Source organism: Babylonia areolata, chromosome 33 (assembly GCF_041734735.1).
Source record: "Babylonia areolata isolate BAREFJ2019XMU chromosome 33, ASM4173473v1, whole genome shotgun sequence".
In the NCBI taxonomy this organism is placed as follows: domain Eukaryota; kingdom Metazoa; phylum Mollusca; class Gastropoda; order Neogastropoda; family Buccinidae; genus Babylonia; species Babylonia areolata.
Window position 1 is genome coordinate 10,322,497 of NC_134908.1, and position 17,035 is coordinate 10,339,531.

Below are 17,035 nucleotides of genomic sequence, written 5' to 3' on the forward strand. Positions count from 1 at the left end.
AAAGTACAATAACCTGCAGAACAGAGTTGAAAACCACAGAAAATGGGTCACAACATTTACTAAGTGATGCTATATTTTGCTGCAACTATGAACTAAAATTGCCGTGGTAAGAGGTCCTTGAAATTTGGATTCTGAATTAGGAAATTACCCAGTGCGTGTGTTGGGGGATGTGGTGTTGATGGGGTGGAGGGGCGAGGGAGTGTTGTTGTTGTTGTGACTCTTCTTTCTCTCTCTGGTCTCTTTATTTTGTCTCTGTCTCTCTGTCTGCCCGCCTCCCTCTGTCTTTCTGTTGGGAGTCTCTCTCTGTTTCTCTCTTGCTTCTCTGTGTGTGTGGAGTGTTTGTGTGTGTAAGTGTGTGTGTGTGTGTGTGTATGTAGTTTCATTTTGGGAAGAATTTATGTTGTTTTTGTTCTTTCACTGTGTTTCAGTTGCTTGCAAATTTTGGGGTGAAGCGATTTTTGGTTTGCATGAAAGGGAGAAGAAATCAATGAAACAGGAATAGCACACACACACACACACACACACACACGCACACACACACACACGCACACACACACACACTTTTTGTGTGTGTTGTATAAATATTTCATAATTTGTAATTGGGTCTGTAAGTAATACCTGAGAAAAACAGACACACAGAAAGGCTCATTTCTGTTAATATAGTACGACACACACATTAAATACATATGCATGCACACGTACACTCATGTGCACCTGTGCTCACACATAGTATGTACACACACACACACACACACACACACACACACACACACACACACACACACACACACACACACTCACACTCACTCATCCTCACTTGAGCAGAGTACACACACACACACATACATGAACGCACGCAGGCATGCACACACACACACACACACACACACACACACACACACACACACAAAAGCCACAAGCCACATTTTACAATGAGCTGTGAAAGATGTGGAACATCTAGATTGGGGGACGTCCATAAGCTCCTGCTTATGTATGTGGCTAGTTGTGCTCAGGGTATGACCGTTGCATTGAACAAAAAGTCACAGAATGCCAGCCAAGAGCTTAGGAGGTGGAGTTGAACGACTTATTGGCAAAAAGCCCTTTGTTACAAGCTGGGTTTAATTACCTGTTGGCAAAAAATCCTTAGTTATAAGTGGAGTTTAATAACCTATTAGCAAAAAGCCCTTAGGTATTAGTAGAGTTTGAATGACCTATTGGCAAAAAGCCCTTTGGAATGAGTTGAATGACCTATTGGCAAAAAGCCCTTAGGTATTAGTAGAGTTTTAATGACCTATTGGCAAAAAGCCCTTAGGTATTAGTAGAGTTTAATGACCAATTGGCAAAAAGCCCTTAGGTATTAGTAGAGTTTGAATGACCTATTGGCAAAAAGCCCTTAGGTATTAGTAGAGTTTAATGACCTATTGGCAAAAAGCCCTTAGGTATTAGTAGAGTTTAATGACCTATTGGCAAAAAGCCCTTAGGTATTAGTAGAGTTTGAATGACCTATTGGCAAAAAGCCCTTAGGTATTAGTAGAGTTTAATGACCTATTGGCAAAAAGCCCTTAGGTATTAGTAGAGTTTGAATGACCTATTGGCAAAAAGCCCTTAGGTATTAGTAGAGTTTGAATGACCTATTAGCAAAAAGCCCTTAGGTATTAGTAGAGTTTAATGACCTATTGGCAAAAAGCCCTTAGGTATTAGTAGAGTTTGAATGACCTATTGGCAAAAAGCCCTTAGGTATTAGTAGAGTTTGAATGACCTATTGGCAAAAAGCCCTTAGGTATTAGTAGAGTTTAATGACCTATTGGCAAAAAGCCCTTAGGTATTAGTAGAGTTTAATGACCAGTTGGCAAAAAGCCCTAATGTACAATTGAAGTAATGACCTATTGGCAAAAAGCCCGTAGGTCTAACTGGAGTTACACAACCTATTGGCAAAAAGCCCTAAGGTACACTTGAAGTGTAACGACCTATTGGCAAAAAGCCCTAAGGTACACTTGAAGTGTAACGACCTATTAGCAAAAAGCCTGAAGGTATAAGTGGAGTTTAATTACCTATTTTCCTCTCTCTCTTTACCTCGTCACCTCTTTACGTCTGTTGTAGTGTTGTTGTTGTTTTTTTACTGTCTCTTCCCTTACTTGAGTCTCGGTCTGTCTATCAGAGGGTATGATTTAAATATTTGTTTATTTCCTCTCCAAGCTTTGATGCTGATGCATGGATTGATCTGTCTGGTGGGAGGCATTTTTCACAGTATTCGGTTTTAACTTTAACAGCAGGGTGAGGATTATTTAACTTCAGCCCTCTGCAGCAAGCCACCAGCTTGGTGTTGACACTGTTTTTTTTGCACGGTGGAACACAGCTGTAATCTGTGTCGCTTGTCTCCCTTCCCAGCTTGTCTCCCTTCCCAGCACCTCTTTCCTTCTCTTCCTGCATGTCATGCTTAAAAAAAAAAAAAAAAATTCTTTAAAGAAATCTGTACAGTTGCATGATCCTGACCCCCCACCCGCCACCCCCCCACCCCCCACCCCCGTCCCCAACACACACACACACACGAGGGAACACTTTTCGCAGGGCGTGCTTTTTTCATTTAGTCTCCAAACTCTACTGTTCCATGTTTATTTCCTCCTTTTATTTTTTGTCTTTTTTTTCTTCTGTTTCCTTTTGTTCTTTTGGAAACTGAAATGTATTTTGTTAATATTGTGTAAGCACAAATCAGACTTGTAAATGATACATAGTATAGCAGAATTTATAATTTTTTGATTATAAACAGTGTATCAAAAGTCTGTATATCATTTGTCATAATTTATATTTCAGTTATAAACAGTATATAATTTTTTTTATTTTTAAGTTGCATCTTTTGTTGTTAGTTTTTCATTTGGTGTATTTTTTTCTCGTTCGTTTTCTCTTCCTTCATTACTTAATTCTTCTTTGTTGTTGTTGTTTTACTATTTCTGTTGCTTTCACTCAGTAGTGAAGCATGGAGTGGTGACAGTGGATGTTTATAAATCTTGTTGCCTGTCATAGGGTGTAGTGAATAGTGTCCCTTGTTGTTCAGGGTTTCTTTGGTCATGAATAGTGTCACTGACCTTTTGGAACAAAACACTGGCTGTAGACATTTTGCTGGTTTTTTTTCCTTCCCTGTCATTATCTTATGTTTTGTCTTGGAACTGCTCCCCCCCCCCCCCCCCCCCCCCCCAATTCTTTGTTGTTGTTTTTCATCTGTTGATTATTGTATGGTGTTTTCAGTAAATTTCACCTGTATATTTTCATAACAGTTTTCTTTCATTTTTCTGCCAGATTGCAGTCAATATTCTTTAAGACTTAAAAAATTGTTTTATTATTATCATTTTTTAAAGATTTAAAAAAGTAACAAACGGAAATGTTAACCACCTACACTAGAGCAAAATGCTGTTAGATTATATATATATATATATATATATATATATATATATATATTTTTTTTTTTTTACAATGCTAGATTGCTGTTTTCTGATGATTAAGTAGTGTGATGGTAAACACTGGAGACTTGCATCATCTGATCATTCTTAGGTATTAGTTGTCAGTTTGGCCTTTTTTGTATTTCTTACTGTTTTTTGTTGTTGTTGCCTTCTTGTATTTTTGGTTGCTTTTTGAAGGTTGAAAATAGATAGACAGATGAATGAATGAATAGATCTATAAATACGTAAAATCTGGAGGTGATAAGTGGAAATGTTAACCACCTGCACTAGTGCATAATGGTGGTGAAAAAAACTGAATTACCAGGATACTTAAAAAAAGGTTATTCAAAAAAGAGTATAGAAAAAGGTTAAACAAAAAGTGAAAGGATGTGTAACAACATCAACAACAACAAAACAACAACAAAAAAAGTGTTGTGGTTGAGACTAAAGGGATGATAAAATAGCATGAACATGAATTCTTGTCAACTGCGGCAACCAAGGAAACACAGGTCTTCTTATAAGACATACATGTGTCCCTGACACTTTGAAAACAGACAGCACACGCAGGGTTCCCTGGGACGCTCTAAACATTCCTAGAACAAAGAAACAAATAAAAAGAATGAAAATCCTGTGTTGGAGCTTCACACTGACCCAAATAATTGTCTGCACAGAAGAAAAATGTTGTTTCCCTTCACCAGCTCTTGGACCAGAGACCAGGACCATGATGACTGAAGGTGTACCCGACTTTGTGTGTGTGCAGCTGTTGATAGAAAATATGCAGAATCAGAGAGATCCTCTGTTGTTAGTCTGGAGCCCCTTAGAACGATGGTTAAAGACTGTCATTGGAACCCACAATTTATTTTTGTTAATTTTTCAGAAGCTCTTGAATCTTTTTCATTTTGGAGAACCATTTCGTAAAACACACACACACACACACACACGCAATAAATAAATAAATAAATAAATGAATAAATAAAAACTTTTTAAAAAAAGAAAAAAAAAGAATTATTTTAAAAATGGCCAAGGATATTTTCGGTGTGGACTGTAAGAAGGAAGGCTAACTTGCAGTAGCAGATTTGCTTTTTTTCTGTTTTGTTTTCGTTGGCGATTTGACAGCTTGCAAAGTGAGTGAGAGGTTCCAACAAAAAATGCTGCAAGCCGTTCTCTTTCAAATGAACAGGGGTTTGTACACTGTCACGGAAGTCTTGAAAAGTCATGGAAAAATGCGAGAACTATTTCCAGGGCCAGAAAGGTCTTGGGAAAATACGCTACACCACATCTGCCTTTTTTATTATTTTAATTTTAGCAGATGTGGTGTAGCGTATATGGATCAGTCCGCACTCTATGCCAACTTTTTGAAACATATGCCAACTTCTTGAAACAAACTGACTTTATTTATTTATATATATATATATTTTTTTCTTTTTGCAATTCCATCATAGTGATAGCGGAGCGGTTCGAACGCGCAAAGCGGAAAATCGCCTACAGCAGGGTCATCTCCCATCACAAGATGGCGACTTGGGGTCGTCAGTCGACCCCCGGGAATGGGAGGCTCAGAAACGAGCGGCTTGGAGAAAAGCCAGGTGTGTGTGTGTGCATGTGTGTGGTTTGTGTGTGTGTGTGTGTGACTGTGAGTGAGTGTGTGACATCATCATTCAGAGATCATACCATTCCCATCATGGTCTGGTGGAGGGGGGTGGGGGAGCGGAGGGTATTGGGGAGGAAGAGTTTGGAGGGTAATAGTTTGATGTAGATATTTGTTTATTGATTTGCCAGTCTGTCTGGACATCTGTCTGTCTGTCTGGACATCTGTGTCTGTCTGGACATCTGTCTGTCTGTCTGGACATCTGTCTGTCTGTCTGGACATCTGTCTGTCTGTCTGGACATCTGTCAGTCTGTCTGGACATCTGTCAGTCTGTCTGGACATCTGTCAGTCTGTCTGGACATCTGTCTGTCTGTCTGGACATCTGTCTGTCTGTCTGGACATCTGTCTGTCTGTCTGGACATCTGTCTGTCTGTCTGGACATCTGTCTGTCTGTCTGGACATCTGTCTGTCTGTCTGGACATCTGTGTCTGTCTGTCTATTTAGTATTCTATCATAAAATACATGCCTTATGTGGCTGTGTTATGAAGACGAGTTATGAGGTTGCTTCGGTACCTGTGTTGTCAGGAGAATTCCTGATTTTTTTCATCTGCACATGCATTTGTATGCATGCTACATATGCACCAATCCACACACTGAAACATGAATCCATTTGCACATACACACACACACACACACACAGATGGACACTCAGATACAGGCACACACTCTCACTCACTCACTCACTCCCTCTCCCTCTCTCTCTCTGTCTCTGTCTCTCTCTCTCTCTCTCTCTCTCTCTCTCTCTGTAACACTAACAGAACACATTCACTCCAACTTATATCAGTTATAGTGCACACATATAGAATTGAAGACTCTCTCTCTCTCTCTCTCTCTCTCTCACACACACACACACACGCACTCACACACACTCCCCCTCTCTCTCTAACACTCTAACACACACTTACACATTAACACCAGCACACTTTGATTTCAGTTCCTCATCACAGTTAAATTGAAGAGCCTGAATCTCAAACTGCTGACCACAGTACATGGCTCCAGCCCTCACACCTCCCCCCCTTCCCACCCAACATACTCTTCTCCCCCCCTTCCCACCCAACATACTCTTCTCCCCCCCCTTCCCCCCCTTTCCCACCCAACATACTCTTCTCCCCCCCTTCCCACCCAACATACTCTTCTCCCCCCCCTTCCCACCCAACATACTCTTCTCCCCCCCTTCCCACCCAACATACTCTTCTCCCCCCCTTCCCACCCAACATACTCTTCTCCCCCCCCTTCCCACCCAACATACTCTTCTCCCCCCCCTTCCCACCCAACATACTCTTCTCCCCCCCCTTCCCACCCAACATACTCTTCTCCCCCCCCCTTCCCACCCAACATACTCTTCTCCCCCCCTTCCCACCCAACATACTCTTCTCCCCCCCTTCCCACCCAACATACTCTTCTCCCCCCCCCCTTCCCACCCAACATACTCTTCTCCCCCCCTTCCCACCCAACATACTCTTCCCCCCTTCCCACCCAACATACTCTTCTCCCCCCCTTCCCACCCAACATACTCTTCTCCCCCCCCCCTTCCCACCCAACATACTCTTCTCCCCCCCTTCCCACCCAACATACTCTTCTCCCCCCCCCCCCCTTCCCACCCAACATACTCTTCTCCCCCCCTTCCCACCCAACATACTCTTCTCCCCCCTTCCCACCCAACATACTCTTCTGCCCCCCCCTTCCCACCCAACATACTCTTCTCCCCCCCCCCCTTCCAACCCAACATACTCTTCTCCCCCCCTTCCCACCCAACATACTCTTCTCCCCCCCTTCCCACCCAACATACTCTTCTGCCCCCCCCTTCCCACCCAACATACTCTTCTCCCCCCCTTCCCACCCAACATACTCTTCTGCCCCCCCCTTCCCACCCAACATACTCTTCTCCCCCCCCCCCCTTCCCACCCAACATACTCTTCTCCCCCCCTTCCCACCCAACATACTCTTCTCCCCCCCTTCCCACCCAACATACTCTTCTCCCCCCCCCCTTCCCACCCAACATACTCTTCTCCCCCCCCTTCCCACCCAACATACTCTTCTCCCCCCCTTCCCACCCAACATACTCTTCTCCCCCCCCTTCCCACCCAACATACTCTTCTCCCCCCCCTTCCCCACCCAACATACTCTTCTCCCCCCCCTTCCCACCCAACATACTCTTCTCCCCCCCTTCCCACCCAACATACTCTTCTCCCCCCCTTCCCACCCAACATACTCTTCTCCCCCCCCTTCCCACCCAACATACTCTTCTCCCCCCCTTCCCACCCAACATACTCTTCTCCCCCCCTTCCCACCCAACATACTCTTCTCCCCCCCCTTCCCACCCAACATACTCTTCTCCCCCCCCTTCCCACCCAACATACTCTTCTCCCCCCCCCCTTCCCACCCAACATACTCTTCTCCCCCCCTTCCCACCCAACATACTCTTCTCCCCCCCTTCCCACCCAACATACTCTTCTCCCCCCCCCTTCCCACCCAACATACTCTTCTCCCCCCCCTTCCCACCCAACATACTCTTCTCCCCCCCTTCCCACCCAACATACTCTTCTCCCCCCCCTTCCCCACCCAACATACTCTTCTCCCCCCCCTTCCCACCCAACATACTCTTCTCCCCCCCTTCCCACCCAACATACTCTTCTCCCCCCCCTTCCCACCCAACATACTCTTCTCCCCCCCCCTTCCCACCCAACATACTCTTCTCCCCCCCTTCCCACCCAACATACTCTTCTCCCCCCCTTCCCACCCAACATACTCTTCTCCCCCCCCTTCCCACCCAACATACTCTTCTCCCCCCCCTTCCCCACCCAACATACTCTTCTCCCCCCCCTTCCCACCCAACATACTCTTCTCCCCCCCTTCCCACCCAACATACTCTTCTCCCCCCCTTCCCACCCAACATACTCTTCTCCCCCCCTTCCCACCCAACATACTCACTCTTGAAGTGACAGCTGAGGTTCCTTACCTTGACAGCTGGCACATTGAAACCCACTTCTGTCTCCAACCCTTCACTCTTTTCTGTTGCTGTGGCAGCGTTGAGGTTGTAGCAGTATTTCCTGTTTGTTGGTCTCTTGCTGTGTTTGTGTGCATGGATTGGGAGGAATGTGTGTGCGCACATGCCCATACACACGTCTACACACAAGCACATGCACGCATGCATGAACACACATATATGTGCGCACATGCACTCATGTAGAGCAGGCATGAGTGTGCACACATTTGTTTGGTTTCACTCGGAGATACATACGTATGTGAGTTTCTTATACAGGCATACACTTACACATTAACACATGTTTGTATGCATGCATGCACACACATTCACTTGCTCACACACACACACACACACACACACACACACACACACACACACAGTCACCATCACCATCACCATCCAGTCCTTGCAGCTATTTAGACACTGGAGTGACAAAAGCATCGTAAGTTTTGTTTTGTCGCTTTATTATCTGACACTGTGTCATGGTTGCCTAATTTAGTTATCTTGCTGTAGTAACGAGTTTGGTTACATCAGCAGAGATGCCAGGGACTTTGAAGGGACAGGGTGAAGGTTATCATCTCTGACATCTTTCCCCACCTCTCTCTCTCTCTCCCTCCCTCCCCCCCTCTCTCTCTCTCTCCCTCCCTCTCCCTCTCTCTCTCTCCCTCTCCCTCTCCCTCTCTCTCTCTCTCTCTCTCTCTCTCTCTCTCTCTCTCTCTCCTCATTCATGATGGTGAACTCTCAGTCACTGTCTTGCCCTCTCTACGCTGCATTAGAAAAAAAACAACTTCTCTCTCGCACTTAAGAGAAGTGGCAAAAACATATTACATCACACACGTTTTTCATGTCTCTTAATTAAAGTCATGTATGTGTGTGAAAGATTGGTGTGTAAACACTTTCATTTGTCTCTGCAGAAGAATTGACACTGTGTGAATGTTTAAAAAAAATAAAATAAAATAAAAAAGAGAGAGATTTTATCATATTTTGGTGTCAGCTGGGGGTGGGGTGGGGGTGGGGGGTTCTATTGTGCAGACATTTGATAGACATGGTTTCTTATTGTGTCAATCTCTGTGTTGTTTTTGTGAAGCTGGCTCTGTGAACACACAACCTGAGTGTTGAAATTTTTATGTGCCCTTTACTTGATCATGTTTATTCATTCATTCATTCATACTCCACCTAACTCCACTGCACCTCTGCAGGTTCCATCTCTCTCCCTCTCTCTCTCTCTCTCCCACACCCTCCCTCTCTTTCCCTTCTCCTCTCTCAGTCAATCTTCCACCTGAAAGCTCTCTTGGTGCATAACTGAAGTAGTGAGATAATTGAAAGATTGACTGGAACTTAACTGCGAGTTGAAGTTTGCTTTGATCAGAGTTCTGCCCTGAGGTAGAAATACCCCGTCCTGGCTTTCAGAATCCAAAAGAATTACAGTGTTAGGTTTTATTTGTTTAGAACTCATAATCAGACTTCAACTTTACAGATAAGTCTCATTGAATCTCTCTCTCCCTCTCTCTCTTTTGTTTTTGTTTTGTGCTGCCCCATCATCTGCACTATTTGAGTGGCATTACTCCCACACCGCTTATTCAAGTCTCTAATGCACAGTGTTTGAACTCTCTGCCCTCTTTGTTGTTGTATTTGTTGTTGTTTTTCCTTCAGCAGATGCGGTGTGTATATGGATCTGTCCACACACTCTGACACTCCTTGAATCTGTAACGTATCGGTTTGTCTGCCCCTGTCCATTATAACTAACCCTGTTTGCCTCCCCTTGTTCCGCAGAATGAAGAGTCTTGAGACGGACGCAGTGCACGCCCAAGCGGTTATCGCCAAGGCGCAGGAGTTGTCGCGTGGACCTTCCCATCATCCCTCTGTCCCTCCCCCACCCTACTCCACCGTCGACATTGCGTTTGCAGGTCAGTGGCTGATGCTTGGATGTGTGTGTGTGCATGTGTGTATGTCTCTGTCTGTGTCTGTGACCGTGTGTTTCTGTGCTGCTGCGAAAATCTGCACTGTTTCAGTGGCATTACTGTATGATCAACGGTTTCTGCAACGGGAAGTCATTTACAGCTTAGCCTTTTGTTAAGGACTGTGACTCTCAGACTAGAAGGCAAGATTTCACTGGCTCAGCTCTTAGTGCTGCAGCCATGGGGGCTAGTTGGCCTTTGGGGAACCATCCCAACACCAACTGTCCTAAAACCCTCTAGGCCAAGACAGTGGGGGTCCAGATATTCGGGACAGCAGTTGCCTCCTCTGCTGTTCTGATGGTCATAGTTAGACACGACTGACTGTCACACATTACTCCCATGCCACTCATTCTGAGTCCCCCATACACAGACACACCCATTTTCATCAGTCACAGTGCTGGATTGTTTGTGTGGGATGTATGGAATGTCACTCTGTTGCGTGTGTGTGAGAACCAAAGTTGAGTCTGTATAATCGCCAGATCTCTTTTGTGTGTGTGTGTGTGTGTGTGTGTGTGTGACAGAGACAGAGAGACTTTAAGACTGGAGTTTTCTTGGCAAGCACAAGTGTTTGAGAAGCCAAACTTGATACAATGTAGAATTTTATAATGAATTACTATTCATTCGAACAAAATTTCCCTTTCACATTAGACATTTCCAGTCATTGCCTTCGTGATGGTGAAGTAAGCAGGGTGAAAGGTCAGGGTCACTACCGAGAGAATATTTTTGGAAATGAGAAAAGAAAAAAGATAATAAAATGCAAGCCTTGCTTTCTGTCCTCAGATGATGATGATCACCATCAGAACCATAACGGCGATTCGCAGGTGGGTGCTTCAGGGTGTGTGAGTGTGTGTGTGTGTATGTGTGCTCACTTTGCTTGTATGTGTGTGTGTCCTTTGTCTGGAATGTTATGGATTTATTTACACGTTTGGTCATTAACTCGCAGACATTGCAAATACTGTATGACTGATTAAGGAGAAGAAAGAAAAGGTTGCTACAGAGTCCTGGAAGTCCTGGAAAATGAGAGAACCTTTTCCAGGGCTGGAAAACGGTATGCCCTTCAGAGTTTGGTAAAGTCTTGGAATTCTGATACACACACACACACACACACACACACACACACACACACACACACACACACACACCATCCTGGGCCAGTACCATTCAGCAAAGATCTTGATGGATTAAAATAAATTAAAAACAACAACACAAAAAACAGCGAACAGCTTAACAAACAAAAGGTGATGGTGATTGAACATCGATACCAGGACATCTACCCCTTTCCTCAGCAGATAAAAGAGAGGGTGTAGCAGACAAAGATTTGCTTCAGTTTGTGTAGTGTTGTGGTACAGGGAATGCAGGGTTCGTCACTAACGGGAGCGCTGAGCGGAACGCTCTGAAAAAACAAATTGCGCTCTGGAAAATTCCTTGACTCAGAGCGCTTGCGCTCTTGATTTTGAAAAGACATAAGCATACACTACTGTATCTAAATTGTTATTCCATTGTCCATCACAAACAAGAGTCAAAAGCGCGATCGTTTTGCATTTACCGAAGTTTGAAAGCCGTCTGTTTACGGTTTGTTAGTTCAACCGGAAGTAGGCCTAGTGAATCAGGGGAGGCTATGCAAAAGAGCGCTCTTCAGACTTGAAGAGTAGAAAAGTGGAGCACACGATCGATTTTGCGGCCGTGCAAAATCAAAATACTGAAATATTTGATCCCAAAAAGGAAGGCTGACGGTGAAGGGGATGGCGAAAAGAAGAAGTTTTTAGTGTGCGCTCTTAGTTTTCAGTTTGCGCTCATCAAAATTATGAAACTAGAGCGCAGGCGCTCATGTGAAAAAATGTTAATGACGAACCCTGGAATGTCTGGTCTGGAAACCACGAGGACAAAGTATGGAATTTGCTTAGGTCACATGTATGGGAACCCTGTGTCGTCATTTTGCACAGTACACAGACACAGCAGACTTGGTCCTTACCTGAGAGTCTGTCCTGAAGTGCATCCTCTGTCCTCATGTTTTGATCATAGACTTTGTTGTTGTTGTTGTTGTGTGTGTAGCACAGACTTTGTCCTTGCTCTGCCATGCTCTTCAAATGTCATCCGCAGTTTCTAACTTGTGTGTGTTTTAATATTCATTCTGATGTTTTTCAGTGTGTTTGAACTCCTGTTCCTTTTTCCTTTTTGCTAGCAACCTTAACATATGCTTAGCCAGTTATGGCTTTTGTCAGCGTTGAATTATTTAACTTTTGTACTATTAATAAGAGTTTGTGCACCCTGTTGTCTTCAGTGCATAAGTAGTAAATGCATATTTTAGAATTGTGAAACAGATACTACTAGTATTAGGCGTAGGGTCCATAAAAATCCCAAGTGCTTCTTAGAAGGAAGAAATGGTAATTCTCACTAAACATCAGTGTCTTGTTTAATTCTCTGGAATGAGCTTTGTTAAACCGTTTCAATCTTTGTGATTTTTATCTCCATTACTTTAATTTGGTTTTCTTTTATAGTGTAACAGTGTTGTTGTTTTTTATAATCTTTTCTATTTTACTTTTTTAAGCTCTTAACAACCATTAGTTAAAGTTTATTTCGAGTTTGACACATGTGATTGTATTGCATTTCTCCACTTCAGCTAACATTGAAATTTGTGCACACACACCTTTGATGTACAAACACTGTGATCAGGATCTGATTTCCTCAGGCTGATTCTCCTCTTATCTTTCCCGAAACAGAACAGCACCAATTCTTTAAAACATTAACAAAAAACAAGAAAAACCACAAAAACCAAAAAGCACCAACAAAAAAACAAAAAAAGCCAAAAAAAACAACAACAAAAACCAAAATAATTGCCAGTCTAACATCCATACATGTGGTTTCTCCCTTTACTGAAAAAGAAAAACAACAACATTTTTAATTACCATTTCATCTTCATATATTGGTGTGTTTTTTCTCATCTTTCACAAAACAGAACAACAACAGCAACATTTCTGGTAACCAGTTTCACACCTTTATGTGTGGTCTCTCCCCACATCTTTTCTCAGAACAGAACAGCAGCAACGTTTTTAACTACATATCCATAAATGTAGTTCCTCCCCCCATCTTTTCCCAAAATAGAACAACAAAATATATTGACAACAATAGCAACATAGGAATAATGACCAATGTCACATCCATGCGTGTGGTTTGTTTGCTAGCCGGGCGATCAGAAACTGAGCGCAGGTAGTCAGACTCACTCTACTCTCGTCCTTCAGTCGTTCCCACCCGTCACTAAAGGTTATAACGAAAATGTCAAAGTGCTGGACGAAAACATCCGCACAGAAACCCGGGAGATCTTTAACGAAAAGACGGGCAAATCGGAATTCCGCACAGTGGAAATCAAGGAGAAAGTGGTGGAACGAGAGGTAGAGTGGGTTTGTTTGGTTTTGTGCCCTCCTCGTTTTTTTTGTGCTTTGCTGTGCTTCGTTCGTTTGGCTGGTAAGGTGTTCTTTTCCTTTCTTCTTTTTTTTTTTTTTTTTCAAGTCTCTCTGCCTACATGGCTTTGGCTGTGTGGTAAAGACTTGGCTTTTTGTCCTGCTGCGATTTCTCCGCCATTTTCTGCTCCTTATTTTGAGCACAATGAAAAGGAGAAGGGTTATTCCAGTTGATAATTCAGTGACATTACGCTTATTTTGCATTGCGGTTTAAAGACGGGTTTGAAGACAGTTTTCAAGAGCACTGAGAAGGGCACTGGGTTTGGATGGCTGGGCTACCTTTTTTTTCTTCTTCCTGTCTTCTTTCTTTTTTCTCTCCTTTTTTCTCCTGATGGGGCTGAAAGAAATGGTCTCCTTTTTCCTTTTTCTTTTTTTTAATCAGTTCTCTTTTCTACCCCAGTCTTACACCATACTCTCGTCTTTCACCATGTCAGGTAGTCTTATCAGCAAGATTCCTTTCTGTCCCAGCCTGTCTTCGCTCATAGCGGTGCTATTAATGAAGTGAATGAAGCATCGTCAAGGGATTTCCTTATTTCACCCTCTCCATTCTCAGTGACAAGGAAATACTTAGAAAGGGAGGGGAAAAAAGACCAAGAAAAAGAAGTTTAAAAACTCACAGAAAATGTGCTGAGCTTGAGCTGCCTTGTTAACAATCAGGTTTGGATGCTGGAAAGCCAAAGAAGTGTTGTTGAAACCTTTATGACCACTGTTCATGATGAATCATAGCTTGCTGCAGTATTGACATCATTTCCTTTCAGTCCACCTTTTCAGCCCTTTTATGTGCATAACAGTAAAATAGATAAATAAAAAAAAAAAATTAAATAAAATACAATACAATAAAAAAAAAAAAAGTGGAAGAATTGAATAGGGAAACAGCGAGCAGATAGACAGGGGTTAGAAAGGAAATCTGGTTTTTTAATGCTTTATGGTTTATCTATTTGTTCATATTTACAGGGTTTTTTTGAGGGGTGGGGATGGTTCTATTCATTTGTGTATGAATATTGATTTTATTACAATTTGTATTTTTTTAAATTTCAAAATCTGTTATATCTTTATCTTCTTGCACATTAATGAGGGGTAGCTTTTGCATTTGATTTCTATTCGTTTGTTGTTGTTTTTCTATGATCCAACTTTTCCTCTTTTTTCCATTGCTTCTTATACACCTGGTAAGGTTGGAGGAAAGGAAATAAGATGCTTTGTTGTGTGAACGTTGGGGTCCACTGAGAAGGAATTGTAGTGGTTTCATTTTGTTTGTTTGTTTGGTGGTATTTCTATTTTTATTTTATTTTTTTCGGGTGGGTGGGTGGGGGTGGGGGGTCTATAAACTGGTGGAATTCTTGCACTAAAACATGCCATTTATTTAATTTCATTCCCATGATTGTTGCATGCACTGTTATATGAGATCACATGGGCACACACACACATGCTCTGTCCAGGTATGATTGGTCCAATCTATTTTAGATCAAAGGTTAACAGGAAATGAGTTGATCAGATCTGTTTTAGTTCAAAGGTTTCCTTAACGGGAAACGAGTTGATCAGATCTGTTTTAGTTCAAAGGTTAATAGGAAACGAGTTGATGAGATCTGTTTTAGACTAAAGAAATGAGTTGTATGTAAATCAGTTCTACGAAGCCATTTCTGATTTGTGGAGACAGTGTCAGCAGTACAGAGAGCAAAAAGAGAGTGTGGTGTTATTCTCTTTTTCAGTTTGGTTTTCAGCGTTGGCTTCCCCCTTCCCCACCCCTCACTGTGACGTTACAGGTGCTTTGCTGCTGAATGTCGTTGACATGACCCTTTGCTGCCTTGACCTTGACTTGTTTAGTGTGGAAGATGCTCTGTCGTCATCGTCTTTGTCTTTATTCATGGACTGCAACTCCTGTGGTCACTTCTTCTGTCAGTGCGTGTTTACTTTATATGTGTCACCTTGTTTTTGTTTTGTTTTTTCACTCTCCATGTAGGTAGCCATTATTAATGTTTGGAGCATTGGTGTCTGCTGGGTATGTTCATGTTTCTATAACCAGACAAAAGTTGATTATGGGATCATCAGCGTGCTTTTTGGCTCATCAGCTTGTATGTGTTGGTGTTCAGAAAAAAAGGGTTAGGGCACTAGCACTGGTCTGCATGGCTGTAGATCTGGGTAGTGGAAAAATCCCAACCCTGAACTGACTGCCGTTCTGTTTGGGGTTTGAACCCTGGGTCTCATGGACCCTTAGGAAGAAACCAATGCTCTGACCACTTTGCTGTCATGCCCATCAGTGTTCTGGGAAACGATCTCTGCATTTTGATGGATCGCATTTGTGTGCATGTCTGTTTTTTGTGTGCATGTCCTGTTGTTGTGGTAGTTGTACTTTTCTCCCTGTTTGTATGTTTTCTGTTCATCTCTATGTGCTCGCCTCTCTCATGAATGCACACACGCCTGCAAGCATGCATGTGTACTTGAGCACATGCACAAAAATGGCAAATTCGGTTAAAAAAAAAAAAAAAAAAATCCTAGACCATGTTTTCATCTTCAAATGATTGTTCTTTCAGAGGAGAGAAAAGCCTTTCTTGGGTGACAGACTTTCAGCATACCCCTTGAAATATGCCTCCCCCAGGCCCTTCCTCAATCCCCACCTCTAACCCAGAAAGTTTCTGTAGAAAATCCATTTTGACAAGAGAAAATAGACCAGAAATGAGCAGAACAAGTGTTATAAATCATTAAGTTTTGAAATCAATCCGTTCTCCTTATAGACCACCCAACTGCAGAAGGGCCATTTCAAGGCTGAAAATTGATAAATAAAATGGGTCATGAACAGGCTTGTGACAGCAAAAAGGTCAGTGAATATTAAGGCAGTGCCGTTTCCCTGATTGAGTTGTTAAGAGTAAGAACAAACTTTAGAAATAAGAACAAATTTTGATGAATTCTGCAGGTAAAAAAAAAAGATTATGTTTTCTGTGCACACATGGACAAACTAGAAAAAAAAAAAAGTTTGGGGTTAGGAAGATGTTGTAGTGAGAGTGAGGCCTTCTACGATTCCAGTGGCAAGCAGTGTGAGAATGTCTTCAATGGAATTGAAATTCTTTTTAGATGACTGATGGATGACATCTGTGCCATGAAATCATTATAACAGTACAGTTGCTTTATCTTTTTAATTTTTTTTTGTTTTATGCATTTTTATTTGGGATGGAGCAGTGGGTTTTTATATTCAGACTTTTTTTTTCTCCATTTCTTCCTCCCTTTCTTCAAAAAAAGAAAGAGAAATCATCCTTTTAGAAAATGTAACATTTTCTAATTCTTGATGGTGTCAGATGATTGGGTTTTGTGTGTGATTTAAAGGGTACTTAAAGGGAGGCGTAAAGAGTATTTAAAGGGGACTTAAAGATAAACTGCTAACCATGAAGTTTGTGGTTTAGCGTTTTATATGTCTCATCCTTGTGTTATGTTTGTGCATGCATGTTGTAGTATCCCTCAGTGCCTGTGAACTTACTGATTGAGAGACGGTTGTGTTTGTAAACTGAATTTCTTTATTTAGAGAGAGAAAAGAGAGTTTGTATGTCAAATATCTGCATTGAAAG

The 17,035-nt window shown here is 42.5% G+C and overlaps 1 protein-coding gene across 11 annotated transcripts in view; it reads left to right on the forward strand.

Moving 5' to 3' along the window:
- LOC143277149 (protein scribble homolog) overlaps positions 1–17,035 on the forward strand; it is a 138,094-nt gene that overhangs the window by 113,314 nt on the left and 7,745 nt on the right. For 9 of the 11 annotated variants that reach the window (XM_076581895.1, XM_076581900.1, XM_076581896.1 and 6 more), the window contains 3 exons: positions 4,877–5,017; positions 9,839–9,972; positions 10,804–10,844. In XM_076581895.1, the coding sequence (XP_076438010.1) occupies positions 4,877–5,017; positions 9,839–9,972; positions 10,804–10,844 (316 nt within the window). The remainder of the gene's footprint in view (positions 1–4,876; positions 5,018–9,838; positions 9,973–10,803; positions 10,845–17,035) is intronic. The other 2 variants (XM_076581903.1, XM_076581906.1) reach the window with 1 other exon arrangement.